The sequence below is a fragment of the Zootoca vivipara genome, chromosome 12, assembly GCF_965207765.1.
Source record: "Zootoca vivipara chromosome 12, rZooViv2.hap1.1, whole genome shotgun sequence".
Taxonomy (NCBI): domain Eukaryota; kingdom Metazoa; phylum Chordata; class Lepidosauria; order Squamata; family Lacertidae; genus Zootoca; species Zootoca vivipara.
In genome coordinates, this window is record NC_142595.1 from 37,661,306 (window position 1) to 37,685,508 (window position 24,203).

General features: G+C 48.6%; 1 protein-coding gene across 2 annotated transcripts; it reads left to right on the forward strand.

Annotated features, from left to right (window-relative positions):
- Positions 1 to 331: 331 nt before the first annotated feature.
- Positions 332 to 22,631, forward strand: LOC118095881 (sacsin-like). 2 transcript variants are annotated; one of them, XM_035137188.3, is made up of 9 exons: positions 332 to 480; positions 1,410 to 1,477; positions 4,064 to 4,094; positions 6,347 to 6,434; positions 6,968 to 7,079; positions 8,014 to 8,160; positions 8,550 to 9,981; positions 10,455 to 10,543; positions 11,537 to 22,631. In XM_035137188.3, exons 3-9 carry the CDS (start codon positions 4,072 to 4,074, stop codon positions 22,363 to 22,365), a joined length of 12,720 nt encoding a protein of 4,239 aa, XP_034993079.3. In that variant the 5' UTR covers positions 332 to 480; positions 1,410 to 1,477; positions 4,064 to 4,071; the 3' UTR covers positions 22,366 to 22,631. The 2 variants fall into 2 exon arrangements, with proteins under 2 accessions (XP_034993079.3, XP_034993081.3); XM_035137190.3 differs by lacking the exon at positions 1,410 to 1,477 and having other exon boundaries at positions 389 to 480.
- The last annotated feature ends 1,572 nt before the right edge of the window (positions 22,632 to 24,203 follow it).

A 24,203-nucleotide genomic window follows, 5' to 3' on the forward strand; every position in this document is an offset into this window, starting at 1 on the left:
GTAACTTAGGGATCTTAGATACCGGTAATAGGGATCATAGAATTGAAGAGTTGGAAGGGATCCCCAAGGGTCATCTAGTCCAACCCCTGCAAGACAGGAATCCTGCCAACTACAGCTGTCTCTGGGTGGGCTCGATCTTGGCCACTCCTGTCTATAGTGTATCAGATACCGACTGTTTCACCTCTCCGCCTTTGTGACTGAATGCCCACCGTCTTTGCCCCACATCCCCCTCTAAAAGTGCCCGCCCCACTCCTCAGCTCCGAGACATTCCCCGCCTCTTTCCCAAACGGAGCGAAATCGCTTTCGATTTCCATTTCGCCGGAATCGAAAGTGACTGGCGTCTTTAAAGCGCAGCAGCCGCGGCTTCCCCCGTCATCCGCCTTAAGGTGTGGTAGGGCGGCGGACCTTTTTTGCGCTTTAGTCATCGTGGGCCGGGAAGCTGCGCGGGGATCTTCGCACCTGCATCTTCCAAGAGACGCGGTGAGTAATAACGGACCGCAGGTGATGGAGACCGATTCAGCAGGACTCCTGGGTTCTTTGGGAGGGGTAACGGGGTTTAAACGGGCTTAGAAAAAGTACGAGCGTCTCTGGAAACAGAGCGAAATGCTCCGGTCCTAAACAAATTTGCTTAGTTAATACTGTACAGACCTCCAAGGAATGCAAGGTGCCTCGTTCGCATTTTATCCTCCCAACAGCCCTGGGAAGTGGCTTAGCCGCCCCTGAGCCATCGCTTTTGAGGTTTCCCTCACCTAGCAATTTTCCCGCAAGTAAAAAGCTAATACCTCAGCCGGGGAAAAAAATAGCTCAGCCTTGTTCCTATCGCGCTAATTTCTACTTGCAGGGAACCTGCCTTTTCTTTTTATAAAACTTGGAGGGGAAGTTAAAACGCGTTCCCTGCCTTGTCGACTAAAACGGTGCAGTTCTGGGCTCTTAGACCTTATTCTCCTAGTGTAGACTTGGCTTATAGTGTGACTGCAGTAGAAGTACAGTACAAATATGGCTATATTCTAAATTGTACTGCGTGAAATAATTTTTCATCCTGGAGAACCTCCTGTGTCTAGTGGCCTGGCTGATAGGCATGCAAAAGGCGAAACTTTCCCTACTGTCTGGATGCAGTGATAATGGGGAAAGGCTTTGTTACTTGAATGAATTTTGTTTCCCTGCATATAGCAATTAAAAGAAAGGCTGAAGAATGTGAGGTGGCAAGTGAGCAGCCCCACTGTTCTGGTACCCAAGCAATTCCTATAAAACTGCAGTTGGGAACCTACAAATGTACCCCCCCTTGCTTTCTGTCCAGTCCATGACACTCACCCCAGACACCATCCGGGCTCTGCATCCTCCTCCATTGTTTTTGGCTGGCTTGGAACGTGTCCTTGAACATTTTTTTATAATGCCTTTTGTTTGCATAGATAAAGAAGTTTGTGTCCATCTAGAAACCTAGCTTGGCATTTGCTGGGATATTCCCTTATTGATTAAGGTAAGAGGCACACTCATTTCACTGTCCCCTTTTTCCTTCTTGCCATGCCCACCACAGGCATGTGATGCCCAGAATGTGGTCTTTGGGCTGAAAAAAAGGCTTGTCGGAGCACACCCCCTCTTATCAACCCTTGGTAGAAAACACAAACATTTCTCCAGAAATAATGATTCTGCCAGTTTTAACAGATCATGTGCTTCTGTTGTGTTCTGGCTCTGCAAATGTGTTGTTTGTTGTGTTTGGCTGCCTCGATGGCCGAAAAGGAGTGAACCAAATAACCTCAGTGGCCTGTGATGACCAGGGGATGTGTCACTTCCCCTTATGTGTTTGTGAGCCATTCTTCCAAAGTGCTCCCTTCAAAGTTTGCAGTTGGGTCTGTAGTTTGAAATGATGCAGGGATATTTGATAAATTATTAGTAGGGTCCACTCTACTAGGTTATGCAAAATGCAGCTGGACTGAGAAACACGAGAAAAGACAGGAATATTAGGAGGTGAACAGTGGAAAGCATTGGGAGGAAAGTTCCCATACAATAATAGGTAAAGGTAAAGGGGCCCCTGACCATCAGGTCCAATTGTGTCCGACTCTGGGGCTGCGGCGCTCATCTCGCTCTATAGGCCAAGGGAGCCGGCGTTTGTCTGCAGACAGCTTCCGGGTCATGTGGCCATGACAAAGCTGCTTCTGGCGAACCAGAGCAGCGCACAGAAATGCCGTTTACCTTCCTGCCGGAGCGGTCCCTATTTATCTACTTGCACTTTTTGATGTGCTAGGTGGGCAGGAGCTGGGACCGAGCAACGGGAACTCACCCCATTGCAGGGATTCGAACCGCCGACCTTCTGATCAGCAAGCCCTAGACTCTGTGGTTTAACCCACAGCGCCATCTGGGTCCCTCATACAATAATACTTCAGCACAATTTAGGGAAACATCACTTTAAAATATGTAGAAGTGATATTTAACACCTTTAAGGTGGTAACAATTTATAAAAAATATTCTTAAAAGTTTTGTTGGAGGGGCTGTTGGGTAGTTGGATCTTATATGTGATGCGATTGTAAGTATGTTGTCAAATTTTGGGAAAAGATTTTTAATGAAACCTCAGCAGTAATTGTTGGGGGGGGGGGTCCCCAAAACACCTGAAATGGATCTGATATTACAGGGGGAAATAAGAACAGCTTACATAAACAAGTTCTTGGTGGGGCTGCAAGAATCTCAGTGGCAAGATTTGGGAGGGGCACTTATAAGAGTTAATCACAGCAAAATAGTACAACACAACATGGGAAATAATGTTAATTGACACGAGAGTTTTAAAAAAGAGACATTTTTGGTGGCCTTTTATTACATACACAAGAAAGGCGGTGTGAAACCTATGCCATTGGTCTTTAGAAATATCTGGATTATGTAACTTTTATTTGTTCAGAGGCAACATACTCTCAGGTGTGATTCTTTGTTTATTGTTGGTTTATTTTATTTTGTAATCTTTGGACCGTTTTTGGTGTCAAAGGTTTTAATTTAATAAACAAAACCTGTAATAAATAGTAAAAAGGTTGTATGCCTGCAGAAGAAAATGAATAAAAAATGAACTGACACAGGACAAGAACTGGGAGTTGTCAAGAGTTCAAGGAACTTGATAAAGGTGCTGAGAGTTGTTAGGACACCCCTGTTCCCTTCACAGAGCTACAAATTTCAAGAGTGATTTAACAATAAATCCCTCTTCCCAGGGAACTCTGGCATTGTCTTCCTGTGAGGGGAATTAGAGGTTCCTAACAAACCTCAGCACCCTTAACAAACTACAGTTTCCAGGAAACTTTGGGGGAAGCCATGACTGTTAAAATGGTATAATAGTGGTTTAAATAAATATCAGCCACCTTTCCTGTCTACCTCATGGAATTGTTGCACATTCTGTTGGCTACAGAAGCACATTCCATATTACAGTTAATCTTAAGTAAGCTTACTCTAAAGTGAGTTGGCGCCAATGATTTAAAAGGACTTAATTTTAAAATGTGTTTGGGGGGGTTATTGGGTTGTTTTTGTTTTTTGTTTTGATTGTGTATTTTGTGTTTTTATATTGTGATTTTATCCTATGAACTGCCCTGAGACCTGTAGGTATAGAGCGGCATACAAATTTAATAATTTACAGTAATAATAATTTAGTAAACGTGTTTTAGGTCGGAAGCAGATGACAGAGAAAGATGCCACACTGCTTGTGGCAGGCTTGGACTGTTTGCTTTTGCCTTTTGTAACAGAAGTCACATCCTTACCATACATTTAAAGCACCTGGTTTTCCCCAAAGAATCATTGGAACTGTAGTTTCTTCCTCACAGAAGCTACAGCTTCCAGCACACATAACAAACGGCAGCCTGGCAGGATTTTCTATTGTTCCAAAATCCATTTGATGAGAGATTATTGGTTGTGTGTGGGGGGGAGTGTTTGTAACATCATATGGTGATTCCTCTTGTCTGTTTTGTTAAAAAATGTCCATTTACAGAAAGAAAAATAGTTTATGAGGTTTTTTTTTGTTCAGTGAGGACCAATGTGCAAATCGTATTGGTGAGATTATACACTCATCTTTCCCATTTTCTCTTAACTTTTGCAGGTATCAACATGTCTCAGGTGCAGAAGAAGAGGTGAGAAATGCTGTGCGTGTGTATCCATGGGATTTCTCATGGACAAAAAAATGCCAGTGAGACTGTGTTAGATGTGCTGATCATAGAACTGTAGAGTTGAAAGGGACCTAAAGGGGCATCTAGTCCAACCCCCTGCCATGCAGGGATCTCAGCTAAGGCATCCATGACAGGTGGCCATCCAACCTCTGATTAAAAACCTTCAAGGAAGGAGAGTCCACCACCTCCCAAGGGAGACTGTTCCAATGTCAAACAGCTCTTAACACCAGAAAGTTCTTCCTGATGTTTACTCAGAACCAAAACTATATGGGATCTGATAACACCTCTCTCAAGCCTCCCTCGATCTGTTGCTAGCTGACTCTTCCTCCAAGGAGCTCAGAGTTAGACCGAGTGTGTGAAGAACTGGCCCAAGGTCACCCAGTGAACTCTGTGGCTCTGAGGGTTGGGCGGTGGGCAGCAGACTGTGGTGAGAGCTTGTAGTGAGAACCAAAAGTTAAATGAGGAGGCAGGATGAAGAAGCAAGTTGGGAACAAAAGGCTACAGACCTCTGGGTATAGGGTAGTATATAAATTCAGTTAACAACAACAAAAAACAACAATGCTAGAGACGTCAGGGAGACAAGGCTTGAGCAAGTCTTATCTGGAACAAGAAGTTCACTTACAGTTTTTCCTGGCCAGTAGGATCCAATAGCCAAGCTGGGTCAGTAGTGGCAGCCCAGGGTCCTTTGAATACTACCATAAATTGTCCAGGCAGATACCACAACAATACAATGAATTGGCTTGTCACTCAGGAGGGAAACCTGCACACAGACCCAACAGCAGAGTGAGGATTTAAACTAGGAGTTAGGAACCTTTGAACCAGGGGTAGGCAACCTATCGCCTTCTCAATCCGGCCCATGGATGGTCTGGGAATCAGCATGTTTTTACACGAGTATAAATAAATAAATAACGTGTCCTTTTATTTAAAATGCACCTCTGGGTTATTTGTGGGGCATAGGAATTTGTTCATCCTGCCCCCCAAGTATAGCCTGGCACACCACATGGTCTGAGGGACGGTGGACCGGCCCACGGCTGAAAAAGGTTGCTGACTCCTGCGTATAGTGTTCCTCATCCCTGCTAAATTAGGGTTGCAAAGGCCTTCTGTTGTAGCCAATAGTAAGCTTTTCCCCAAGCTCAATTGGGTTGTGTTGTTTTTAGGGTGGTGAGTTTGCAGTTGGGTCCAGAAGCATGATTAACCCTTGTCTCTCCCCACTTGCAAACCCTCCACAGAGGGATGATCTTCTGGGAGAGTGCAGTTTGAGATTCCAGGAAGCTCTGTCTGTCTGTCTGTCTGTCTCTCTTTCTCCTGGCAGTTAAGCTTGCTAAAAGTTAGAAGGCTTTTTTCAACCCCCGTTGCTGTGCATGTTAATACATCTCTCTGTCTGTCTCTCTCTCTATATGCATGTACACCTGTGTATGCTTGTAATATTGTGCATTTGGTGGCCACACATACTACTGGGAATGTGGCTCTCTCACAGAGGTGGAGCTAGCTGCTCTGGCACCAGGAGCTTGCACACATGCTGTGCATTCGGAGGCGGGGCAAACGTCCCAGGGGGGCACTGCCCACACTGAGCATCCCAGGGGGCGAGACGCCCAGGGGGGGCGGAGCAAGCCACCCATGGCGGGCTGCTTTCTGGGTGTGGGGGGGAGGGAGCCATGCCGCTTTGCCCAGCAGCCTTCCTCCCTTCCCTCTTCCTTTTGACAGCTCAGGAGAGGCTCCCCGCCCCCAGGAAGCAGCCCAGGAAGGGGGGGAACGGCGCACCTCCCACCCACGTCTCTCAAGCCTCCCTCGATCTGTCAAAATGAAGGGGGAAGGGGGGAAGACCTCCGGCAAGGCGGCGCAGCTCTGCCCTTTCCGACGGCTTGGGGGTAGGCTTGGGAGTTGCGGGCAGGCTGTGTGCCGAACATCAACCCCCTCAGTGATGACACCCAGGGTGGACCGCCCCTACCAGACGCCCTTCCTCCGCCCCTGGGCTCTCAGGCCAAAAAAGGTTCCCTACTTCAGACCGAAATCTAGGAGTGACTGGTGTGGACAACCCCTCTTGCTACACGATTGCTACAGTTTACTTGGGCAGTGCAAGGCTTGGGCAGGTTGGCAGTGAGGTCAAGGTTGCCCAGGTGCACCACCCCAGCCCACAGCCTGGTCCTGTTTAGATTGAAGTATCTCTGTTTCTATTAATATAGTCTAACTACTATAACCGCCTGGCTTTCTTTCAGGAAGGGCTTTCGACAAAAGTCACCTCCTGTCCTCAAATACTTGCAGGGTATCCTCCGCAAGTACCCAGATGGGGGTCAGATCTTAAAAGTAAGTTTTTAAGGATTGGGCCAGGGCTTTTTGCATTTGCAGTTTTTGAGCGTGAAGCCATTTCACATGGATTGCATTTTAAGTAGGGCTTGAACAATTTGCATGTTCACAGAGAGGAGGCAGCCAAACACCCGGATTTGGGGGGAAGAGAAGTAAGACTGCAAGTTTAAAGCAGGAAGTGCAAGCCCAAAGAACGGCTTGTGGGAGTGGTTGGGTGCAGGAGTACCAAAGAAGGATGTCAAAAACATCAGAATGGCCAGTTCTAGTGCATTATTAAAGAATGTGCAGATTTGTAGCAAAGAAGCCTGCCAGGTCTCCCAGCCTTTACAGAAGTGGGACAGACACAGCAGCAAGGAGATGGCTTGCCCTCACTTTTCTAAATAGGTGAAGTTTGAAAGGGGTGATATTGACGACCCCTGTATATGTCTAGCAGTTTATGGAATGTGGGACTGGCTTCCATGTAGCAATTTACGCAGTCTGTTTGTGTTGACCCCTGGCATTTATTCCTACTCTTTCTTTTCTTCTTCCTGAAGGAGCTGATCCAAAATGCAGATGATGCGGGGGCTGAAGAGGTGATCTTGCTCTACGATACACGGAGTTTTGGAACACAGAGCCTTTTCTCAGAGGGGCTGGCAAGCACCCAAGGTATGGATTAGACACCTCTCAATGGTGGGTGCTCTGGGGGGCCCAGCAGAGAAATCGCAATGTCTCCTATAGGCAGGAAGTTGGCTGGATGAAATTCATAATCATTTTTCAGGGATGCTTTCAAGGGTCAAAGGCTTCCTTTTTAGCAGTGAGTAACCAAGGCTTCTTTGAGTTCTCCTTATATTGACGCCAGAATGATTCTTTGTGCCTGGGAAAGCAGCAGTGAACTTCCTCTACTTTGGGGCCATTTCGTCCCACAATGCATCCAAGGAAAGTTGGCATGATGCAGTGTCCTTCCGGGTAACTTGTGGGAGGGAAATACGGCTGGCCCGCTGTACAGTAGTTTCCCACGTTCTCATTTCTGTACTACAATATCCATTTGGGGATAAATGGAAAACACTGGCCATATATGCTTTCACAGTGACTGTTAAAGTCGTATAAAGTGCTTTAGACAAATAGTGTGGGTGCCTGAGAGTGCGCCTCCAGTATTCCAGTATCACATCATGGTTTGCAGAAATCTTAATCTAAAAAAGGTATTGGGGGGGGGAGCTGTGGCTCTCCAGATATAGTTGAACTCCAACTCCCATCAGTCCCAGTGACTATAGCCAATGGTCAGCGATGGTGGCAGAGCTCTCCAGCCCTTGTTTATAGGACCTGGTCTGCTTCTGATAGCAATCAGGTTTATTAGCTTGCTCCCATCGCTCTGGTGCCGCAGCCTCTGGAGGTGGCTGTTACCATGGTTTACTAAATTAGACAGGATCTTGTGCCACAAAACGTTCACTCATGATTTGTTTTGGTTTGCTGGCTGATCACAAACCATAGTTTGCAATTCAGACATTGTGCCATGTCAAATTTGGCTTGGGAGTGATACCTGAATCGAACCATCATCAAGGCACCTGGGTAAAAATTGCATGACCACATTTCTCTCTTTCAGGCCCTGCGCTTCTTGCCTACAACAACGGTCTATTCTCTGAGGCTGACTGGGAAGGGATCCAGAGTCCAGGCATCAGTCACAAGGAGGATGACCCTTCTACAGTTGGACGCTTTGGCTTGGGCTTCAATTCAGTTTACCATATCACAGGTGAGAAGTTATGCCTGGCTCATAACTTGAAAACCAGATGTCTTTGGAAGGAAAAAGGCCTAGAAGACAGCTCAGGACCCCAATAGCTCAGGGACCACTTCTCTCTCCTCACACTGGCATACCTGGACCCTGCAATCATCCTCAGAGGCCTTTCTCTGTGTACTTCTTCTGACGGGTGGGGGGTGGGAACGGGAGAATGGGCTTTCTCAACAGTGGCTCCCCATTTGTAGAATGCTGTCCCCAGCGAAATATGGCTAATGCCATCATTGAGATGGGGGAAATTGAGAGAGATAAAGATGAATTGAAATAGGAGCATGAAGGGGGAAAAGGAACCAAGACTGGGCCACCCACATTTTAATGGCTGAATTCCTTCCCTTCGCTCTGTTTAGATTTCCCATCTATACTTTCTGATGAATGTTTGGGGGTGCTGGACCCACAGCTGATGGCATTACACGACGGGGGTCAGCTCTGGGAGGTGAGTGAATGGGAAGAGGCATCCGACCAGTTCCAACCATTCTGGGCAGCACTGAAGTCTCTGGGCCAGCCTTGCCCAACTGCGGAGGGCCGCTTTCCAGGCACCCTGTTTCGCTTCCCGCTACGACAGAGTCCCTCAAAGATATCAGAAAATCTCTACAGTCCAGAACGGGTGCAGAAACTGCTGCTTTCGTTCGTGAATGATGCCCCCATTAGTTTGCTGTTCCTCAGGAATATCAAGAAACTGACATTGGGTCTCATTGGGTCCGATGGTGCTATCCGTGAGCTGTTGAAGGCAGAGGCCACCACTCACCCATTTAATGGGTTGGGCATGAGCCAGGGTGTGCTGGAAGTTGCAGTATGCAGTAGTGGAAAGGGAAACCTTGTTGATGCTATGGGCACTAAACTGGACATGAGTGCCCACATCAAAACACTTGCCCTATTTGGCACTGGGATTGGACAGGCCAGCAAGTGCAACTGGCTTGTGTTGTCTGCTGAAGCGAAAAAGGATGCCTTCCCAGAGCTCTGGGATCTCGCAGTGAAGGTCAGCTCTAAGCCTGTGTTGTCCTTGGCTTACTGTTTGCAAGACAAGTGTATGGGGCGCCTCAGCTGCGTCTTGCCACTCCCGGCCACAGAGGAAAACGCCACTGGATTGCCACTGCACATCAGTGCCCCTTTCCAGCTGACAGATGACCGAAGACACGTGCAGTGGTCTGAAGAGGGGTCCCAGGCGAGGGGAGCCGACGGTCGTTGGAACCACTTGCTTATGGAGGAGATGCTGCCTATTGCTTATTGCCAAATGGTACTGCTGGCATCTACCTGTCCTGACAACCCATACGGGGCGTGGCCAGACCCAGACCAAAGCCAACAACTCCGATACAAGGCCTTAGTGGTTCAGATATGCCAGACACTGATGGACATGAAACTCTTGGTACGAGTCGGGGATGGGGAACCTCGTCTGCTCCATCCCCGTGAAGCCGTGATCTTGCCAGAGGTAGTGAGTGGTAAACCAGTAGGTCAGGCCCTGGAGAAGACCCTCATTTTGGCAGGATCACCGCTTGCAGCTGCTCCTCTCCATGTGCGCCGAGCTTTGGTGTGGGGTGCCAAAGGCAGGGCAGCGGTGCAAGAGGCCACACCAAAGTTTGTCAGGGAGACCCTGCGACGGACTACCAATGTTTGGCATGGGATATCCTTGACAGAGAAACAGTTGCTGTTGGAGTACTTGGTTGGAGATGGGTGTTACCAGGAGCTGAAGAATCTGCCGCTGCTGCCAACAGCCAATGGAAACTTTACCTGCTTTGGAGATTCTGGAGAGACAGTCTTTCTCGAGAACCACAACTTCCCCAGGTGAGCAGTCTCACCACATATGATCCCCAGGGTAAAACCTGTATTGTCCTTTTCACCCTACCACAGTTAAATGTCCTCTCCCTATTAGATGTTCCAGTTAATGGACTTGCATAACGGTGAGCACACGCATGTGCACATGCACACATATGCACCTTGCAAGGCAGTTCACAAATGTCTTCACTATGGCTTATTTCAGACATTGCACCAAACCAAGAGACAGGGGTTCTTACACACTTTTTTCAATTGCATAGTTCGGTTCAGTGTGTCCCCTAGCACCATGTGTATCCCTAGAAATACTGCCTTACAGTATACAGAGGTCCATGCTGCATTTCTTTGATCCCCTAAAATGGTTAGCCCCATAAATAAACCAGCGGCATTAACTGGGTGCTTGTCCCATAGTGATCCCCATTTCACTGTCACCCTGCCTTTGTCCTTCCTAACTGACTTGTGGTTTCTTTCTGCTGATTTTGCAGGATCCTGTTGCCTGGCCTGGCTCACCAGTTCTTGCCCAAGGATCTAAACCCTGAGCTGCTGAAGCATCTGCAAACAATTGCAGAAAAGGGTGAGATGTTCCTGGGTGCACCATGATCAGCTTCTGGTGTTTTATGGGTTCTTCGCCCTGGTGTCCTTGAGATGCTGTTAGACTACAACTCCCATTGTCACTGGCCATGCTAGACTCTGTCTTCCTTCAGCGTCAGCCAGCATGGCCAATGATCAGCGATTATGGGGATGGTAAACCACAGCATCCGCAGGGCACCAGGCTGGCTGCCGCTAGTGTAAATGTTCTAATCTACCATGTACATACATGCTTTTTACACACAGGCACCATTTTCTCCTCCCAGCAACACTGTGAAATAGATTAGGTGGAAAGATAGCGAGCATGACACCAAAATAGCAGTAGAGTGGCTGTCTCCAAGTAAACAAATTAACTTCCCAGCTAGTTTGGGAATTCGAACCCTTAAGCACAGGGTTGGGGAGTATTTTTCCCTAGCCATCAGTCAAAGGTGATTGCTTGCTGTGGATTCCCCCACCCTTCCATCTTTCTCTACTGGGTCCTCCTCCACCACCTGCATGAAATTAGAGCAAGGGCTGATGGTTGTCCCCCTTTGCCTTAGTCTGATTTTCTAATCCAGGGGCAGGCGACATTTGGCCCTCCTGGTGTTGACGAACTACAACTTTCTCCAGCTCCCTTAATCATGGTCAATGGCCTGGGATGATGGGAGTTGTAGTTCAGCAACATCTGATGGGCCACAGTTTGCATCTGCCTGCTGTAATCGCTACACCATGTTGGTTCTCGGTACGCTGATCAGTATCAGGCTCACTTTGCTTCAGCAATGCTGCAGCGCATCATTGTGATACCAAATCATTCACAGACCTATACAGATTGGAGTTCAGTTGCATCCAAAGTAGTCTTCAGTTCTGGGCATAGCAGTAGTGTATACATAACCACTTTGCTCCCAACAGGAAATACAAATGCACACAAATGGTGGTTGCTGATTTCTCTCTCTCTCTCTCTCTCTCTCACTCACTCACTCACTCACTCTTGCATTTTCAGGGTTATTCAGGAACTTTGTCTCCTTGGATCAAAATGTCATTGAGCAGAACGTTCGTAGATCTCTTCCTAAGGACTGGGTCAGCAGCAATTCTGCTCCTGTATCTTGGTGCCCAAAGGAGTACCCAAAACAGCCCCCTCTTGAGTGGCTTTCTGCTTTCTGGAGTTTCCTGAGTCTCCACGCTCCCTCCCTGGCACCCTTCAAGGATTGCCCCCTGATACCGCTGACTCCTCTACAGAACTCCCACAGTGGAATCCAATTGGCACGGCTGCTGCCTCAGCCTACTCTGCTGTTCCAGAGCCACGAGGGGCATTGTCTGCCGGATGAAGTGGCTGGCATTCTGGAGAGACTGGGATGCACTGTGGTCCGGAGCTGGCAGCCAGAATGGTGCCACCGCCAGCTGAGAGAGTATGTCCTAGAACCCACACCTGGGAGTGTCTTGCAGGTCTTTGCCCATTTAGGGGTGGCATCGGTAGCTGGCCAAGTTGCATCTCTGCTCACCTGCCAGATCAAGAGCCTGAGTGCTTTTTTCTCCACGGCTGCGTCACTTTCCTCCAAAGAAGCCAAAGTCCTGACTGAGTTGCCGCTCTTCTTCAAGATGCCCTCCGTCCTTCCACCCACCAGGTCTGGTTTGGTGCCAGCCCAGCACCACCTGGCTTTAGAGAAGAACCTGGTCCCACCAGTGCCCTCGGATCTTCTAACTCCAGAGCCTGTGCTGTTGTGTCATAATGAAGCTGAACGCCACCTGCTCTTGCTAATCGGGCAGAAGCTCCTGGGGACACCTGATCTGTGCCTTCTGTGCATCAAGGCAATGAAGAAGGGGGCATATGCCAGTTGGGCACAGGAAGCCAAGCAGCTCATGCTGTGGGTGCTGCACAATGGGGACTCCCTCTTCAGCCAAAGCCGAGAGCTGCAAACTTTGTGTTGTGAGCTGCCATTCTTGGATTGCGGATCAGGAAGGTTGGGCAGGCCCAGTGACCTCTATGATCCAGAGAACCGCACTTTGCAGGACTTATTAAGACCTTGCCACTTCCCCAAGGGGCCCTTCCGGGAGCCAGCAGCATTGCGAACCCTTCGTGTTCTGGGCCTGAAATCTGATCTCAGTGCTGTCTGTCCAGCAGATGCATTGATGGCTGCGGAGGAAGTTGGTCAACTGCAAGAGGCTGCAGATGGCAGCGCCAAATCACGGGCACTCATCCGGGTCTGCAATGAGACTCCTCTACTCTCACGCTTCTCCTCACAGGAGCTGAAGCGGCTGCGGTCCCTGCCTTGGGTGCCTGCCACCAACGCTTCCACATTGGCGGCAGCTGGAGATTTCTTGGCACCTGAATTGCTTCGCTCGGAGAGGCACGCTGCTCTTGTCGGGCTGGTCATGGGACTGACTAATGCTTTTCGGCCAGAAGCTGCAGAAAAACTGGGTCTGGAGAACTCTCCTCCACCAGAGAAAGTGATGGAGAATCTAGCTGTCTTGGCACAGGGATGTCACCCTGAGGAGACCTTTGTGTTAACTACAAAGCTGCACAGCATCTATCGGCACATGCAACAGCACCTGAGGGACTTCCAGAAGCCACCTGTGGGACCTGTGGTGTGGAATGGGACTGGCTTCTCATTGGCTGCAGATGTGGTGCTGGCCTACCCTGATGGCTTAGACCTTACAGCCCTGATGTCACGAGTGCCTCTGGACTTCCAAGGTTACAGCCAGCTGTTTGAAGCATGGGGGGTCCGTAAGTTACCAAAAGAGGAGGAAGTGTGCCAAGCAGTGCAGAAGTTGGCAGATCAAATCAATGCCCGACCGCAAGGTGGCATGCATGCTGAACTGCTCCTCGTGATAGCTGTCCTGGACTGGCTGTGCACTCGTGGCTACCATGGAGAAAGCGAAATGCCAGTGCCTGTGCGGATTCAAGGACTGTCTGGTTTTGTTCTATGCCCTACCAGTTCAGTGCTGTACTGTGACATGGATCGGGCCCACCTTGCTGAGCTGGATGGCGACCCACCTACTTTGGTGCATGAATCTGTTTCCTCTGCCACCGCTACCTTCCATGGTGTGGAAATGCTGAGCACACGGTTTTCAGGCTTGGAACTGTTGGAAGCTCAGGCATGGGGTCCTTCGGAGCCAATCACCCTCCGGATCCGTAACATCCTTCGTGAATACAGCCAGGATGCAGATGTGTTCCTGGAACTGCTGCAGAATGCTGAGGATGCTGGTGCCCAAACTTGTCGCTTCCTAGTCGATCTCCGTGAACATAATGGTACCACTGAAGGACTCCTGGACCCTGGCATGGCTGCCTGCCAGGGCCCCGCGCTTTGGGCCCAGAACGATGCATTCTTCACCGAGACAGATTTCTCCAACATCATCCGTCTAGGTGCAGCTACCAAGGAACGGCAGGATGACAAGATTGGTCGCTTTGGGCTGGGCTTCTGCACTGTCTACCACATCACTGATGTGCCCTCTCTTCTCAGTGGCCACACCATGCTCATCTTTGACCCAAACATCACCCACCTTCGGAAGCATATCCGTAACTCAGGCCAACCAGGCATGCGTCTCAAATTGAACCGAAAAGTCGCTGCTGGATTTCCTGAACAATTTCGATCGTTCAGAGGAATCTTTGGCTGTCAACCTGGAGATGATTACCAAGGCACGCTCCTCCGCCTGCCCTTCCGCACTGAGGAGGAGGCACAGGACTCTCAGATCTGCTGTGATCCGTTTGGACCCAGTCGAATCAAATCCTTGCAAACTGGTTTCCGGGAGATGTACAAGTACCTTCTTATCTTCCTGGGAAAAGTGCAGGAGGTGTCACTAACCCACCTTCCTCGTGGTTCCAGTTCCCCAGAAGCCACCCAGCCATTAGCCACAGTGAGCAGGAAAGCACTTGTCAGGATGGGTACGTCCACTATCGTGCAGTTGACCGCAACATGGAAGTCAAGTGTGGTCACCAGCCATTACCTACTACACTCATGCTCCGCTCAAGGAGAAGCCCTTCAGTTCTTCAAACAGGGAAAAGAAAAGGGTGTCCATTTCTCACCTCCTGTTGCTAGCGTTGCTTTGCCCCTCTGTCCCGCCACTGATGCTGGAAAATGGGTTCCAGATGTAGATGGTTTTAAGGGCCGTGCCTTCTGCTTTCTACCTCTTCCTATTGAAACTGGACTCCCGTTGCATCTCACGGCAGTCTTTGCTGTGCAGAGTAATCGCAAAGGACTCTGGGAAGCTACTGAGAAGGGGAAATGGAACAAGGCGCTCTTACGGGATTCCGTGTTGGGTGCCTGGCTTGGAGCACTGTCCCTGCTCCGGGACATGTATGAGGAAGGATTGCTGGAGGACTATGAGTACCATGCTTTCTGGCCTGACGTGCGCAGTGCCAAGCACCCATTCAGTGAAACAGTCAAGGCCTTCTACCAAGCCTTAGTCAATGGTGTTGATGGGGAACAGCCAGTTCTCTTTTCTGATGGACAGCGATGGTGCCCAGCCCGGGATGCCTGTATCCTCAATTCTGACATTATCTGTCAGGAGCATCTAGAACCTATAGCTTTCAGGGTCTTCTCTTTACTTTTGCCAGAGCCAAAGATGGCAGTGTCAGTTCCAGATTGGGTGAAGATGAACTTCAGAGCTTGCATCCAGGGGGACGTCCTGTTGCCAAACACCTACAATTGGGCACGATTCCTCTGTGAGCTTGTTTTGCCCAATCTTGCTCAGCTGGCAGAGCCTGATCGTGATGTCCTTATTCTTCATGCTCTGGATATGAATGATGCTGGCGTGAATAAGATCCTGACATCCCGGCCTTGCATTCCGACTGTCCCCAATAATCTGCTGAGAAACATTAAAGAACTTGTACACCCAAGCGGCTGCGCTGCACCTCTCTACGCTCCTGAAGATGGCCGTTTCCCCACGGGCACAGGGTTTCTGGAACCAGAGAGGCTGTTGCGCTTGGAGTGTCTTGGCATGGCCAAAGATTGTGTGGAAATGGAGGAACTGATAGCCCGAGCCAGAACTGTGGCAGCCTTGTGGCGTCATGACCCAGTCAAGGCCTGCCAGCGTGCCCGCTGCATCCTAGAGCTCCTTGAGGAGCACCTGCAGGAAAGCTACAGCAACACTACCCAGGTTACTTTCAGAGACATTCCCTTCTTGCCGGCAGTACTACCTGCTAACCAACACAAACTCTGCTGCCCCAAAGAGGTTTACTACCATAAGCTGCACCCCCTGGTAGGCTTGACTGAGCCTGTCCTGGACAAGACAGCCCTTGGTAAAGGCTTGAAGCTCTCCATGGAGCTAAAGGAATTCCTAGGACTGAATCGCCAGCCACCAATTTCTACGGTGCTGAAGCAACTGGAGGAAGCATCACGTGGTTCCAACGCCCTGTCCAGAACAAAGCTGGAAAACATGGCACAAATCTGCTATGCCTTCCTGAATGAAATGGTGCAGAAGAATCCTCTGTCCAAGGTAGAGGTGTCCCAAAGGGCAAGGACATTCCCCTTTGTTTTCATGGGTTCTGGCTTTGTGTCAGTGTGCAGTGTGGCCCATTGCCTGTTCTTTGATGCTGCTCCATACCTCTTCCAGCTGCCTCAGGAGTACCAGAAGCACAAGATGCTGTGGGAGTGTGTTGGGTTGCCTGAGACTTTTAAAGTGAATGACTACGCCACTGTGTTGCAGACTTTGGCCAAGAAGGGAGCTGGACAGTCTCTTTCCAAAGGGCATCTGGCCCTAGTTGTCCGGTTGATCACTGTAGGGCTGGCTGAGGCCCTGCCAGAGGGTCAACAGTTGGGTCCTTATGAAGCCCAGAGTGTATTTTTCCCAGACAAACACAAAGTCCTTCGTCCATTGCCCAAACTCCTCTTTGATGACACGCCATGGCTTCAGCATGATAAAGGGACCCTGCTCTGCAATGCCATGATTCCGCGGGAAATTGCTATGCGCTGTGGTATTCAGACCACAAAAGGTCGTGTCTTGTCACGCCAGAGGATTCAGGGTCTCTCTTCCTGGGCTACAGATTTTGGAGCCAAGGAAGACATCTGTACACGGCTGGCCAACATCCTCCGTGACTACTCCTCTTCACAGGATGTGCTAAAGGAGCTTCTGCAGAATGCAGACGATGCTGGTGCAAATCTTGTCCACTTTGTCTGGGATCGGCGACAGCACCCGACAGATCGCGTCTTCAGCAAGGAGTGGAATGAACTTCAAGGCCCAGCGCTTTGCATCTACAATGACCGGACCTTCCAGATGAGCGACATAGAAGGGATCCAGCGCTTGGGCTCTGGTGGCAAAGGTGGGAGGAAAGATGCTACCGGCAAATATGGACTAGGTTTCAATACAGTTTATCACTTGACTGACTGCCCTGCTTTTGTGACGGGGGACAGTGCTCTCTGTGTCTTTGACCCCATGTTGCACTACCTCCCTGATTCTGATGAGATCTCACCTGGTGGAATGTACAACCTTGCTAAAGAAGTCAAAGACACCATCCGTGATGTTTATAATACCTTTTTACCTGATGTGTTTAACTTGGAACAAGGCACGGTTTTCCGGTTACCCTTACGTACTCCTGGTGGTGCGGCCTCATCTCGTATCTGCCAGAGCTCTGTGTCCGAGGAAGACATGAGGAAAATTGTGGTGGCTCTCATTAAAGAAGCCGACAGCCTTGTGATGTTCCTCAACCACGTTCGCTGCGTGGTCTTCTCCATAATAAGTGAGAAGGGAGGGACACCAAAGGAGGTGCTGCGGGTAGAGGCTGAAGGTGGTGAGCCTGAAAGACAGGAATACCAGAAGCGCCTCCAACAGGCTGCTGCAGCAGGTGGAATGGATGATGGCGAGCCAATGAGAGTCTTCTACAGAATGAAGGTGAAGAATAGTATCTCCAAGGCTTCCAGCAACTGGCTGATAGGTAGGCAGATTGGGCTTGAGAATGACAATACCGTGCAAGGCATGGACTTGGCATGTGGGGGTGTGGCAGCTTGTTTTGACGGACCACCACCTGGTAGGGCCTTCTGCACACTGCCACTTCTGGAAGAAACAGGCCTTCCCATCCACGTCAATGGGAACTTTGTTGTGGACTCGGCTCGCCGTGGCTTGCGAAAGAATGATGGTGAAGGCGGTGCCAATATGTCCTGGAATAACTTGCTGCTGCAGTGTCTCGTTGCCCCATTGTACTGTCACTTGCTTTATGAGCTGTGCCGAGCGCTGAGTGATACACCACTGCAGTTCCACTCCCTGACTGCATGCCAGAGGTGGCTGGAATCAAACTATTTGCAGTATTTCCCATTTGTGACAAGCGATGTCCCCCCAGCATGGCAACAGCTGATTACCCGTGTGTATGAACTGGCATACATGGAGCAGCTTCCCTTGATCCCTGTGTACCAGAAGAAGATTAATTTCAAGCATGAATTTAAGTGGGAAGAAGTGAGTGTGCACTGGAGTGCACCCAGACTGGGCCACCCAACCAGTGATCCCTATTTCCTGCAGTCTGAGATAAGTGAGGTTCTTGAGCTTACTCTCCAGAGTCTGGGCATGAAGTTTGTCCCTGCCTTCCAACATCTTCAGCTGGTACGTGACCATTTTGTCAAGGCAGGAGTTGATATCCTAACCCTCGATTCTCCTTCTCTCTGCTGCTTCCTCAAGAACCTGCCCAACTTTCGCCTGCCCTGCCCACTTTCTCTGACACCTGTGAAGAATAGCTGTTACTGTTCTGCTCTCCTTGAGTTCTGCCTCAGTAAGCTTCTTCCTGATGACAAAAGCTGCCTGGAAGGTCTCCCTTTGCTGGTGACCCAGGATAACATGCTGAGGTGCTTCACTCAGCAGCGTCCTCCATACCATAGCCATGTGCACAATCTTTTCCCACACCATCAGGAATGTTTCTTTGCCTGCATAATTGATGGAAAGGCCAGGCAGCTGTTAGTAAAGATGGGGTTCCTAAAGGATTTTACACTTTCTGATTCTGTGGCCTTCATTAAGGAGATGCTGTCTTTGGAAAACAGGGTCAGTACTGATAAAGGCCAGAAATGGCTCAGTGAATTGTGGGCTTTCTTTGAGAACCAAATCTGCAAGACTGCAAATTCAGACACAATGAAAAAGATGTTTGCAGAGCTAGTTTCCCTCTTCAAAGGTTGTGCCGTGCTCCCTGTGTGTCGTGGCTGCACTAAGTTCTTGGTTCCCCTTGAGTCCCTCAACACGATTATGCCTGGTCAAGCAGACACAGTTTCTAAAATTCTCCGCAAACTGGGCTTTGCCAAGTTGGACTCTTCTCTCTTGCCTCCAAACCTCACCGCACGTTGCATTCTGCCATGTGTGTTGCAGACCGAGAATCCTACAGTAGTGCTGGAGCAACTGGCAACTCATCATGACCTGTGTTGGGATGAGCTCGAAGAGTGGGAGTTTGAAGCGCTGTTGCGGTTCCTAAGCAGCCAACTGGAGACGTTGAAGAATGACCATGGATTGCTAAGCAAGTTGAAATCCTTGCCCGTGTTTAAAACACACCAAGGGAAGCATGTTTCATTGGCTTCATACAGGAATATCTACCTCTTGGAGTCCAAGATTCCAAAGGAGACTAAGAACTTCCAGGAGCTTTACGAGGTAGATGAGAAGACTGTCCTGCTGAGCGATAGCTTGCTGAACCGACGTCTCAGTAAGAGCTTGAGTATTGGTGTAATGAACGATTTGCAGCAGTTTGTACAGCAACTTTTGCCTCAGCTGTCCCATCTCCCTGAAGCCCATGTACTGGAGGCTGTGAAGTTACTCCTCATCATCAAGAGGCATTATCTTACAGAATATCAGGCTGTGAAAGAGACAGTGGTGACAACATTCCAGTCTTTCGCCTTCATCCGGGACAAGCAAGGTGTGATGCGTCCTGTGTCCTACTTTTATGAGGAGAAAATGTGTTTCAAGGAGTTGAGAATGGATTCTCTGTTTGTGCCACACAAATTCTATGACTCAGTGCGGCCAGAGAATATATGGGAGTTGAAAGAGTTCTTACTTGATGTGGGCTTGCGGCAAGAGATCTCTGAGGAATGCTTTCTAGTGTTGGCTACCCAAATTGCAAAAGAAGCATTGAGGGCTGGAGAACTGAAGGATGGTGCCCATGATCTTGGTAAAAGGAGGAGAGCACTCTGGAGCTACTTGCTTTCCAGTGAAACCTTCTCAGAGGCCTTCCTGGAAAAAGTGTCCAAGATCCGTTTTCTATTGCCAAAGAAGATCTCTGAAGATCTGTGTTGCCTTCACTCGCCATATGTGCAATGTAATATTCCTGTGGCACCCCAAGGTTCCTTATTAACTATGAAAGCAGACCTGGTGTGGACTTCAGTGGTCATTCTGCCTTCTGTTGCATGTGTTGGGGAAAATGAAGAAACCATCCTAAAACAACTGGGAGTGCTGCGCACCTTGCCAGCCCACTTAGTCTTGGAGAATCTAAGAAACGTATGCCAGGCACCATGTGACACTCTGAAAGCTAGGAAAACTCGAGAGGATGTGCTAAAGTCAGCTTATGGCTATTTGTCGCAACAGCAAAAGTTAGAGACTGGCTACTTAAAGGGATTCCCTGTGGTACTAGTGGAAGACAGTGAGGTAGCAGAGGCCCAAAATGTGGTGGTCTCATTAAAATGCCCAAAGGACTTCCGGCCGTATCTTTACAAACTACCACCAAAGCTAGCTGTCTATATGGATGTCCTGGAGAAATTGGGAGTTGAAGATGAGGCAAGCATCCATCACTATGCCAGTGTTCTAGCCAGAATTCATGCAGAGACTGTAAGTCAGGCTAAACTGCATCCCAACCTCACCAAAACAGTGCTCAGGGCCACTCAGTTCCTCTTCCAGCTCTTGGATGAAGCAGAGGATCAAATGGATTTCTCAGAGCTGAAAGAACTGCATCTGCCTTGTGCTGATGGGAAGCTATATCCATCAAACAGCCTAATCTTTAGTTTTTACAAGACTGGCCAGGAACCCCAGGGCTTGCAGTGCAAATTTCGCTTTCTGATAGATCTCTCAATATGTGAGCTACCTTACGACAAGTATAAGCAGCAGAGGCTTCTGCATCGGCTGCCTGAAACCTTGCGCCCCAAGAACTTGTCAGATATCACTGAAGAGCAGCTGGAAGAGTCCTCTCTGAAACTCTGTACCTATGGGGAACACTGTGAGTTCCAGAACTGGCTACAAGAACTACTCATGTCTTGCGAGTTCCAGCATGCTCTGGTTGCACTGTTTAAATGGCAGGGTGGGACAAAAGTAGAGGAGGTGGAATGCATGTTTGAAGGATGCTTCTCAGCGGAGCGGCTAGAAGTGGTTTGTTGTGAAAAAATGTGCACAACCATGGTGCACAATTCACAGAGTGTGGAAGGAACCCAGTGTGCCAGGACAGTGTATGTTTCAACAATGCCAGATGGCAAACTGCAGATTTACCTTGCACACCGGGAGAGCAAAGATGCACATTGGGGTGTGGAGTTCTCTTGCAATTTAGCCACAGAACTGAATAGGCTTTTAGGACAAAGATTTAGCCTGCCTTCCCTGACGGTCCTTGCACAGATTTTGGTTTGCCAAAGGCCTAAGGAAATTGCTGAGGTGCTAGAGAAAAACAAAGTGCCCTCGCAGCTGCCCGCAAACCTAAATGCCTATATCCTGCCGCCTCCTGGAGAGGACATCCCTGAGGAATGGTATGACAGCCTGGAAATGAGCATCCTCCACACCTTTCTGCCAGAAGATTACGTGGGTTACCTGGATTCTTCCAAGCCCAGAGAGCATTACCTCTACGCTGTGGTCCTTGAAGCCCTTGGGCCACGGCAGAGCGGTACTGGCCAAGTACACACATACCTTGTTGACCTGGGAGGAGGGCAGCATGCAGAAGTCAGTGCCTATGACCTTTACCATTTCCGGAGGAATAACACTGCATCTGATCTGAGTAAAGCTGTGGTCTTGGCAGAAGGCTCCCCTGGTGCTAGCAGTACTGCCAGACCACTTACAAGTGGCAATTGGTATGAGAGGCCACTGAGTGAGATAAAGAAAGAAGTGGATGCCTGCTTGGCTGAAATTTGGAGCTTGTCAGAGGATGAGAGGAGGAAGGCTTTAAGAAGACTCTATCTGTGCTACCACCCAGATAAAAACATAGGTCAAGAGGATTCTGCCAATGAAATTTTCAAATACCTTAAAGACAAGATCAAGGAGATGGAGAACAATAGAACGCCCAGTGGCTCCAGAGGGGGACCCAAAAGTAGTGGTTCCTACAAGAGGGACTCTGAATTTTGGGGTGAATGGGACCAGCAAGCTCATCAGCATCAAGAGAGGCGTACAGAATTCACCAGGCAAAGATGGGGTGGTGGTGGTGGTGGTGGTGGTGGAGGAGGGTGGGGTGTGGGTGGAGGAGGTGGAGGAGGCCACTGCAACTACAACTACAACTTCTGGTCCTTCCATCAGAAAAGGCCAAAATATTCAAAGGATCAATCAAAACTTCACTGCTTGGAGGAGGCCAGGCGCTGGCTAAGGCAAGCCAAGTGTGATCTGAAGGCAGCAGCCAGTAATGCTGGTCAGGGTAGTACTGAATGGCTGCTTTTCAAGACTTACCGGGCAGTGGAGAAAGCCCTGACAGCAGTTGAATACCACCAGGGAGGTCGCTTTGACAGGGATCTGACTCTTCCAATGCTGGCTGGTAAGGTAGCTTCTTATGGACGGGAGTTGGAAAAGCTGCCTGATCAGATTGAGGAACTTCGCCAGCATGGCGTGGATGACAAGAGAACGCAGTATCCCAGCTACCACAATTCACCCACCATTCCCAATGAGGCTTTTCTTAGATGCAAGGAGGAGGAGGTGCTGCTTTTAGCGGAAGATATCCTAAGCACAGTGAAGAAGTGGATTGGCCTAGAATGAGAGTTGTGAGGATGTTTTTGTTTAAAGTCTTGATTGACAATATATAAACATGAGCATTCTTGTAGCTGAAACATTTGGGATCAAATATTATAAAATGGGAGAGGGGCCTGTTTGGAAAATTGATGTCTCTTCAAACAATTCCTCACTCACTAACACTGTATCATGTGAGAAAACAGGACTAGATAACCATTCTTGAATAGTGACACTTTGTTACCTGTCTTTTGATATAGAGAAAAAATAAAGTTCTTTTTTTAAGACATAAAGAAGCTAAGTTATATGCTTATGCTTATTGGATCCCGAACAACCTTGCGAGTCAAATGTTTTGGCTCCTGAGTGCCACAAACCCAGTAGTGAGTGTTCCGGTTTGCAAACATTCTTTGGAACCCGAACGTCTGATGCAACTTCCAGTTGGCTGCAGGAGCCTCCTACAGCCAATTGGAAGCTGCACCTTGGTTTCCGAACGTTTTGGTAATTGAATGGACTTCTGGAACATATTCTGTTCAACTTCTGAGGTACCACTGCACTGCCTACATTGACTGGTAGTGACTCTCCAGGGTTTCAGACTGGGCTCTCTCCCAGCCCTAACTGGAAATGCTGGGGATTGAACCTGGCACATGCTGCATCCAAAGTAGGTGGTCTTACCACTGGACTACAGCCTTTCCCATGTTGTTTGACTACATGTGCCATCTTTGAGCAATTTGGAGAGCTGCAGGTTCCCTGTTTTTGTCCTGTGAGAAGCAAAATAATCTTGAGTATTTTTTATTAAAGGGAGACTGTTGCCTATAATCCCTTCCTCAGCCCCACAAGTAAGCCTGTGCTCTTCTCAGATGACCCAGGATTTAATACTATCCCTTATCCAACCCCATCCTTGTTCTCAATTTGTAATGCCTCCCCTTTAAAGTTTGGGTGAGCAGAACCATCAAGAACAGGGCTCCTGCCTTTTCAAATGGTTGTGTAGATTTGGACAGGTTAACTTGGCTTGTCAAGGTTCTGCAGGGGTCAGAAACTGCATTTGTAAAATACAGTACCCTTTCAGGGCTCAATTTAAATATCCATATGGAATATTCACTTAACACAACCACTATTTACTTTTATTATTAATGAATTCCTACCCCAGTTTTTAAAAACAAAACCCAAAGTACACAAGGCTACACTCCTCAAAACCAACATAGTACAAAATACAATGAAAATTCAACCTTAAAAAGTAAAAATAATACAGTCGAACCTCATTCTGCGTCCGCCTCCGCTTGGGCAAATGCACCGGAAAAAGACCACGTTTGATAAGTTTTAAAAAATGGTTTACTTACAAACTCTCCAAATGTCAGATTAATGTACTTTTCCACACAGCATTCAGAAAAAGTTGCGGAGGCAGCAAAACTTGAATTACTTACAATGGTGAAAATCCTAAATTATTGGTATAGGAACTCAAGAGTAGCTTGTAAGAGCCATAAGCTACAGCAACCAACTCAGATCTCACACACTCAGTTCATCAGGTAGACGAGGTTGAACCATATGCTTGATTACCCAGTCCCTCCCAAGGTTAAGGACAGCTTGCTTTATGATCTCAATCCTTTTGTGTATTAATTAGTCTTGGTTGTATGAGGCTGGTTATCTCACAAATATCATGTACAGATCTAGCAGCCACCATTCATTTCTTTGTGATGTGGCTACAAATGACATGTTGGCTTGACCTTGGAGACTATTGAACTAACAGGAGGAAGTTACCAGAAAAAAATGCACCAATTTCCAAATTCTGCAAAAGGCCTCCAGCCACAATTCAAGATGCTAAATAGCTTAGGTACAATAGAGTTTAGAGAACACCTAAGAATTTAGGAAAC

Coding starts and splice junctions, on each gene's coding strand:
- LOC118095881 (XM_035137188.3), top strand. CDS start 4,072: ATGTCTCAGGTGCAGAAGAAGAG. Junction 6,435..6,967: donor ATGGGGGTCAGATCTTAAAA/GTAAGTTTTTAA, acceptor TTCTTCCTGAAG/GAGCTGATCCAAAATGCAGA. Junction 9,982..10,454: donor GAGAACCACAACTTCCCCAG/GTGAGCAGTCTC, acceptor CTGATTTTGCAG/GATCCTGTTGCCTGGCCTGG.